Source organism: Grammomys surdaster, unplaced genomic scaffold (assembly GCF_004785775.1).
Source record: "Grammomys surdaster isolate TR1022 unplaced genomic scaffold, NIH_TR_1.0 126039, whole genome shotgun sequence".
Classification (NCBI taxonomy): Eukaryota; Metazoa; Chordata; class Mammalia; order Rodentia; family Muridae; genus Grammomys; species Grammomys surdaster.
The window spans coordinates 2323685-2332134 of record NW_021620852.1 but is presented as its reverse complement, the minus strand read 5'-3'; the positions used below and the strand labels follow the sequence as shown (position 1 = coordinate 2332134).

Genomic DNA, 8450 nt, shown 5'->3' with positions numbered 1-8450 from the left:
TATATATATATATATATATGACAGTTCTACTAATTTCTATCATGATTGGTTTCCAAGGGCACAAAACATAACAGAATATGTAATCAATTTGTCATTAGAAACTTTCCTAGTAACAGCAGAAACCTATGAGAAAGTTTCCTTATAATGGCAGGGTAGCCAGGTAACAGTTCCCCAAGCCTTAACAGTTTACATAGGCCTTAACAGACTGATATGACTAATACCCACTGAGCCATCTTGATTGCCCCAAGCTTGGCACACCTTTCTTTGAGATGAACATTGAGCTGATCCATGACAGGAGGAGGCAAGAATACATATTTCTGTTCTGTGAAGCTTGGTAGAGAACCCACAGCACACATGCTCCTGTTTGTTTAGGGATAGTTATCTGAGGTTTTTAGGAATGTCTCCTAACAGACACTCAGAAGTTTTACTTGCAAGTCTTCAGCTAAGGGATAGATAATTTCTCAAGGTAGGATTATTAGACTTAATACATAGTATAATGCTGCTACAGAAGTAACAAGAAACAGATACACAAGACTGAAGGTTCACGGTAAGCCCAGAGTTAAAGTTTTTCTTACAGCTTCTGCAGAGCATGGTACTTCCTGAAGCCATTGGGAGGGAGCGTTCTTATGAAGTTCCACTGCAGGGACCTGAAACACATACACAGTTCAGTCTTGCTGAGTGGCTTTTCTCTTTAGTGTCTTACTTCTAATTATAACACTGACGATCTCGGGCTGGATTCTGAGCTGGATGCACTATAGCCTGGTTTAATGATGCATGTTAAGTGAATGACTCAGAAAGCCTGACTTCTCCAAGTCAGTCTGGGAGGCTGAGCCACCAGTAAACCATCTCTCTTCTCTCTCCTAGCTTACTGAGACTCCCTTTCCTACCAGTGTTCTGACTTAGCTTCCAGACCAAAGTCAGCCTTACAGTTTTTCAGTGTCTATATTGTGGAAAGATGAATTGTTTAAACACTCGAATTTGGTTTAAGGACCTGGGTGAAAGCCTGGTGTGCTATTAAAAAAGTGTTTATTCATCCTTCTGTCCATCTGCTCCCTCCTTCCTTCCTCTATCCATTCTCTCAATAAACACCTGTCAAACTCCTACCATGTGCTTTTGTAAGATAAAAACGGTATCTCTGCCCTCTATGTGGATGACTGATGATATCTCTTGTCTATCAATTAAAGGATTCTCTCAGAGAAACTTATCCTTATTCCCTAGGGATAAGGAGGCAATTTGTTGCCTATTGTTATTGTGTTTGTTTGTTTACATGTTCATTACAAAGTGATTATTTCAGTATGTTGGGAATTTTGGAGAATATCTAGGAAAATGTGGAGCTAATACACCTTCCCTTTTCATGCAAGAAGGTTAGGACTCCCAAGTGTGCAAGAAAGCACACTTAATATCCCTAAAAAGAGGTACAAGTGAGATTCTATAAGAACTCCAAAGCACTCTTGAGTGGAATGGTTTGAATACAGGTAGAGAAGGTCATTAAAGAACTTGCAAGAAACCTCTCAGGTAAAGCTGGATCCTTATTAATGCACGCATAGGGCTTTTAAACAAATTCTTTCTAAATGATACAAGTGAAGAGGGGTGGATATTATTTTCATTGATTATGAAAACCCCACATATTTTCATCATGTCAGATATCTTTATATCTTGAATTTGGATGTCACGTTTGGTTCTCCACAAAGCACTCACTCGTATACAGTGTGTGCAGGTTGTACGGAGGAAGCACAGGCCAGGGCTCTGCTTTTTACTGGTTATGTTCAGGGATCTAAAAGTCAGCTCTCAAACAAAGTTAACATTTAATGAGCTGAAACAGGTATAAATATTTATAGCTATGTGTGTTTGCTCACTAAAATGTGTTTAGCATTTATGTGAAACATTTTCAAAAAGCCTTGACTTCAATAAGCACTCATTGCATGATTAACTTCTTTGATACTTTACTTACACATGACTTAGGCCATTTCTGACATTTTGCTACAGTAGTTGCAGCTCAAAATCTGGAAGAGCTAACTTACTAGTGAAACATGTGACATTTAGTCTTGTAATGCATTTACACCAAAGCCTAGAGCTTTTTAGCCCTCTGGAACAGAACAAACAGACTGGAACAAGGTGTGAAGTAGAGCCAGGGGTCTGTATGGACAACTGGAATCAAGAGATTTAGTCAAAAGTACAAGACACTGTTATATAGCTATGTCTATTAGTACATATAGAGTCAGAGTTGCAGTGTGTGTGTGTGTGTGTGTGTGTGTGTGTGTGTGTGTGTGTACAGTTGGGATATGAATTCAGGGCTCGTGTATGTTAAACAAGTAAAATATTACTGAGTTAATACTTGAAGTCTGATAATACTGTTTTCTTTTCCTTTCCTTTCCTTTCTTTTCTCCTTCCTTGTTTCTTTCTTTCCTACTTTACGTTTTTTTTTTCTTCAAAAATAGCCAAATGTTGTAGATTTAAACCTCTGAGCATTATACCTAAATCTACAAATGCCTGTTGAATATCCACTGAGTAGCCTCTTGAATTAAAATAACTAAATCTAGCATTGGTGTCTTGATTGTTCATATTTGCTGGCACCTAGCCTTCCGTTATTCCATCAATCTAAAATCCAGGGCAGGTGCCCTGAAGCCAGTTTACAGTTTTTTCACTTGTCTTCTTGTAGAATATGATCTTAGGTTTAATGTTAACTCTCCTTCCATCTCTCCACCCTCCCTCCCTCCCTCCCTCCCTCCCTCCCTCCCTCCCTCCCTCTCTCCCTCCCTCCCTCTATACTTCTCTTCTTTCTTCCTTTCCTTCCTGGGTTAAAGCTGGCTGATACATATCTATTTTTGTATATATGCTATACATATATGGCCAAAACATGTCTCTTTAAATTGAATTATAATTTATCTACATTATTTACTCTGTTTCCCCCACCTCTATCCCTCTGGCATTCATTCTCTGTTCCTTTCTTTCATGAGGATTAGTTGGATTGTTGGCAAATGAATTCCATTATTGTGGGAAAAGGAAAAACTGAGGTCGACAGCATCAGACTTTCATTTGGATTTTCCTGTAACTCCATGTAAGCAGTGGGGGTGAATTATCTCTCCCTCGAGTTAGAAACGGATTCCTTTAAACTCTTCCTAGGACCTCCGTCTGTTTCTTTAGGGGAGCCATTATTCTTTCTCTAGCAGGACTGATTACCACGGCCAGCTTGGGAGGTGAGAAAGGAAGGACACAAGAGAACGCTTCCTCTTCCTCTAGGAAATGCCACTTCCTTCAGAGAGCAAGCTTTTGTGGATGACTTTCCACAGGTTCTATTTTATGTTCCCAGACTGAGATCCACTGGGCAACATCCAGACTCTGTGAACTTGATGGGGCTCTGCTGCAGCTCCTTTACCTGTGTGCCAAGCATCTGAGTTGTCATGCAGGTTGAGAATGGCAAGACTTGCCAACACCTGTATACTCAAGGGTTACTCTTACTGTGTCTGTGTGAACCAAAAAGCCAGAGTCACAAGATATTAAAACATATGGATGAAGAACCCACGTAAACAAAACCCAAAGCCCAACCAATTCAATAAAAATGTACTGAAGCTTCTATTTTCCATTGAGTTCTTAAAAAAAAAAAACTGGACCACAATGCGTGTTTGTGTGCTTCTGAAGCCTGGTTAAATCAAATAACCACAACTAGAAACTTAGCATCATAAATGCTAAGCTCGGCAGGACACTTTTTAATGTGACTCCTTTTCTTTTCTATCATGTAAGTTTGAATTTCATAGGAAAAGACCACAACATCAATATGTCTGTGTCAAAATGTGACTTAGAAGTTAATTCAAATGCGAAGTTCTGGGAATATTTTTTCCAATCTATTTTATTTGTTTCTCTTTACTTGTACACAGCATACATGAAAACCTCTTTGTATGTAATAAACTCTAAAACAGCTCTTGCAATAAGCATGGAATAAAAAATTCTGTGTAATGAGAAAGTTGTAAGTAGTATTTATTTAACATCCCCCCAACCTCAATGAAGCAGTTGAAATGGATGGTGTCTTTGCTTAGATGAAATACTGTGAATACTCAACACTTCACAGAGTTGTTTATGAAGTAATTTAAGGTGAAGTCTAATACTTAAAAGTATTTCAAGCCATGTGTGAAAAATTCATTATAACTGATTTAGGGAGGAAACCATCTTTGAACCAAAATGCGTTCTTAGTGATGACCCAGGGTCTCTCTCAGAGGTTCACTGCAGCGCTATTCAGCCTTAAGGGCAAGCCAATCTTTGCTACTTACATTACAGTCACATTGGAAGAAACTGATGGGACAGCTCGTAAATTGGCTTCGTCACAGTCAAGTTCTAGATCTCGGCACAAACAATGCATGGGCACAGAGCCAATCACTGAACAGAGAGGAAGCGGGAAGGAGTGATGAAGTGGGGGCCAGGAGGAAGAGGGAACGAAGAGAAAGAAAGGCAAAGCCATGAGAATATTGCCTATTATGAAAGTATATCATGCTTTACCTAAGCACTTGGGTGAATGCTTTAAATTAAGGTTCCACAGTTTGCTCTGAATTCGAGGTCAAGACCAGGCAGGCCTAACATTAGCATTAGATAATATATACATCGAGGAGCCCAACCCTTTTTCCTTTTTTACAGATTTTTAAAATTTGTGTGTGTGTATACATGTATATATGTGTGTGTGCTACCATGAGTGTAATAGGTGTGTGTGTGTGTGTGTCTGTGAGTCCATGAGTGCCCCAGGGAACATCAGCTAGTGGTTACAGGTTACAGGTGATTGTCAACTTTTGCTGCTGGGGGCTGGGGGCTGGGGGCTGGGGAACGAGACTCCAGACCTTTGTGGGAGAAGCAAGTGCTCTTAACCATTTAGAGATTTTCCAACACCCATCTCAGATCTTTGTTCATATAATGGAACGCTCACTAACATGGGGATGGGAAAAGAAAGGAGTTTCCTGGACAGAATTTCTCACTATCTTTCAAGTTTTCTCTAGACGTAGGAGATAATGAAATGAATGAGTCAGTAGTGAGATGGACTAGTGCTCGAGCAGGAGCAGAGGAGCCCTCTTTCCAGGTCTGCCCATTGGTTTTGTTTTAATAGAGGACTGACATTTCATTTGTTGCAGATTGAATGAAATCTTCTGTTTATTTCACCAAAGGGAGAAGTGATTGCATGTGTGTGTGTGTGTGTGTCTGTGGAGTGGGAGGCTTTATGTCTATTGAAAGTTTCTGTTTGGTAGTAAGTACTGAAAGTAATGAATAAAGTCTTTGGTGGGAGACTAAGTAATTTTAACCAGAAGCTAGCAAGAAGAGACATAAGCACTGAGTGATGGGCTTTCATCCTTTGAAAGGGTTTTCCTGTTTAGCTCAGGGTTGAGAGCACAGAATCCTGACAGCAGTTCCTGCTTGTCCTGAAGAGTCTTAAATGGGCTATTGTTGTTTAAAAATAAGCAAGTATATGTAAAACATTGCATTTTTAGTGTCTTGGAAGACGTTGGTAGACGTTGACACACATGTTCCTGATTGACAACAGTTAGAAGTGGTTTCTCCTGAGCTTTGGGGCACTGTATATTTACAGTTGTATCTGCTGCTATGTAGTTCCCAGCACCAGGAGTCAATGGTTGATGCAGAGGGCAACACTCACTGTCTCGGCAGTATCCATTCCACAGCAAGCAGAAACTACACTGTAGAAGTTATATGGAGTACAACTCCCGCTAGACTACTTAGCTTTGTGAACGACAGGGCTCTAGTAGATTTTAGACCTTTTGAATCACATGCTTAACATGTTCCAGCCCCACAAGATGGCCAAAAGTATACATTCCATTTTTCCTCTTCCCAACACCCAGTATCAATGAAAATAGGATGTGCAGAGAAGCTTTCAACCCATGAGTGAGGTCTTAGGAGTTATTCAGCTTATTTATGACAAAACCCCCACCTCTCAATAGTTTAAAAATATGTTTTGAAAAACTCCTGGATTCTGTCATGCTCTAAAGTTGTACTTATTCTGCAGAATGTAGTGACACACACTTGTGATCCAGCATTTGGGAGGCAGAGGCATGAGGATTGTGGGTTCAAAGCCACCCTGCTAATTTAAAATTATATTTAAAAAAGTTCATGTAAGAGTTATAACTGGGTTAAAAAAGGATTACTACATGAACAGGTTAATATCTATAGCCAACGAATACATAATTTCTCCCTCAAATTCTTCAAAGTTAAACGTTGATCATGCACCGGATATTGTACATATGATGTTTTCAGTGACATTTCTCTGGAGAGGTGACTTTAAAATATGAATTGCTCACATTGTTTCAAATATTCAAAATGTTTTTGAGCTGATCTTGGGTTTGTTTCTAATAAGAATCTGACATGAGAAAAGTGTTACAACAGGAACCTTAATTTAAGTTTCACCCCACTCTTACTTCATGTACTGCTTGAGATGTTTAATTTAGCAACTGTAATCCTACTCTAAAGAAGTCTAATTGAAAATCGAGCTTTTTGATGTCTTCTAAGCATCAATAAAATAGTACCTTTGTATCAATCACAACCCATCACTTATTCTGTAGTGCCGTGCGTCTTGAATAATTACTTGTGACAAATCTCTCCCACAGGACAGGGTAGCCCAAACAGGGTTCTTTTGCTGACTCTCCGTTTTCTCCTGCTGTTTTTGCTTTACAAACTATAGTATGCTCCAGGAAAGTTGGCATTTCTCTCCTTGACCTTAATGTCTGAGCTTTGGATACAGCTGCTGAATTGTCTTCAGCAAGAGCTGTCTCTGTCTGTCTGTCTGTCTGTCTGTCTGTCTTTCTGTCTGTCTCTCCTTTGTCTTCCCCCTCTTCCTCCTTTTTCCCTCCCTCCCTCCTCCCTCCCTCCCTCCCCCTCCCTCCTTTCCTCCCTGCCTCCCCCTTCTTCATTTTGTTTCCTTTTCCCCTTCCCTTTTCCTTTCCCCTCTTTTTTTCCAGTGGTTTTGGAGACAGGCTCCCACTGTATGGCCCAGGATGGCCTTGAACATCAGATCTACAGCCCAGGCTTCGGGCGCTGCTGACATCACACCATTATACCACTGAACTTTTTATATCTGATGTATGTGCAGGTGTGCACCATTAGACCAAACTGAGCATTTTCTTATGGATTTGTTTTTGCTATTACTTTTTCTTTTGCCATTTAATGCTTGCCTTTTATAATTTCTTAATGTGTCAATAATTTAATTCTGTTAATAGCTATACTTTAACGTTAAATTGATAAAATATTTTTGGAATATGGTGAGATATAAGATTCAATTCATTTTTTTTTGGGATAGGGTGAGATGAAATTTCAATTTAAATATAAGTAATAAAAACTAGTATATAAAATACAAAAATTAAATTACATTTTAAGAGAATATGCTTAGCTTATGTCTCTTGTATTATAGTAATAACAATGCTATGCCTTTTACATTAAAAAAGGTTTTAGCATATTTTTTTCAGCAATATTAGGAATTAAACCTAGAACCTCATACATGCTAGGCAAGTGCTCTGCCAGAGAGCCACATCACCAGCTGAACTTCTAGTTTTCTGATGACCAAATTACTTGGTCCCCCACCTTTGAGAGGCAGGCATGAAGCTGCTAACAAAGGTTGCTGGGCATCTGTCAGACTCATGGGAGAGATGTGCATACCATTACATTGGGGATTGTTGGTAGTCTTTTAATCTCCTTTGAGTAGTGAAAACAAGAACATATTATCAATGTGAAAAGCTAAACTTTAAATTTGTGGTAGAACAACAAGGACAAGAATACAGCAGAAGAGTCACCCCTCCCCAACCCTTGGTTTACGAGCATCGTTTTTAAAATTGCAGGTCCCAGGCATACATGTGTATTTGCAGAATTTATTAACCAGACAAAATTTATTTAAAAGGAATTATTTTAATACCTATTTCTGATTGGAATCATGATGAAGCTACTCTCCCGGCTTTCTCCCTTCCGCACCCCAGGCAGTATCTGCAAGGGTTCAGCAGGGGCAGTAGTGAGCCGCAGTGACCAAGGCTTTCAAAGGCCTGTGGCCTGGAGCCGTGGCTGGAGACCCAGACACCTTTTCACTTGTAGACATTAGGACCTAAGCAGCTGCTCTGCTCCTCCATTTTCTTGCTTTCCCACACTGCACAGTTTTCTTTTCTCTTCTGTCTGTCTATTTTTAAACATAAATTTTTACGTTGATTCTTTGGGAGTTTCCCATCATGCACCCGAGTTCCACTCATTTCCTAGCCCTTCCATATCCACCCTCTACCCTTGTAACCTCCTCCATGAAAAGAAAATAAAAAATAAAATTCAAATAAAAAAAGAAAAAGGAAAAAAAGTCACCTTTGATGATCAAAGGACATTATATAAAATAGCAACCCTGACCACTGACATTGATTTTGTTTGCAAGACCTGATTTGATTGGTTACTCTTAAACACAGAATTCCAACTTGAAGTTTTCTGTCTTAAGATGC

At 39.5% G+C, this 8450-nt stretch overlaps 1 protein-coding gene across 1 annotated transcript in view; it reads right to left on the bottom strand.

Annotated features, from left to right (window-relative positions):
- The window catches only part of Rxfp1 (relaxin family peptide receptor 1), a 70622-nt gene that overhangs the window by 42593 nt on the left and 19579 nt on the right, over positions 1-8450 (bottom strand). Inside the window, exons 4-5 of the mRNA XM_028754901.1 lie at positions 4266-4371; positions 576-647 (exon numbers count right to left, since the gene is read on the bottom strand). Of these exons, the coding sequence (XP_028610734.1) occupies positions 576-647; positions 4266-4371 (178 nt within the window). The remainder of the gene's footprint in view (positions 1-575; positions 648-4265; positions 4372-8450) is intronic.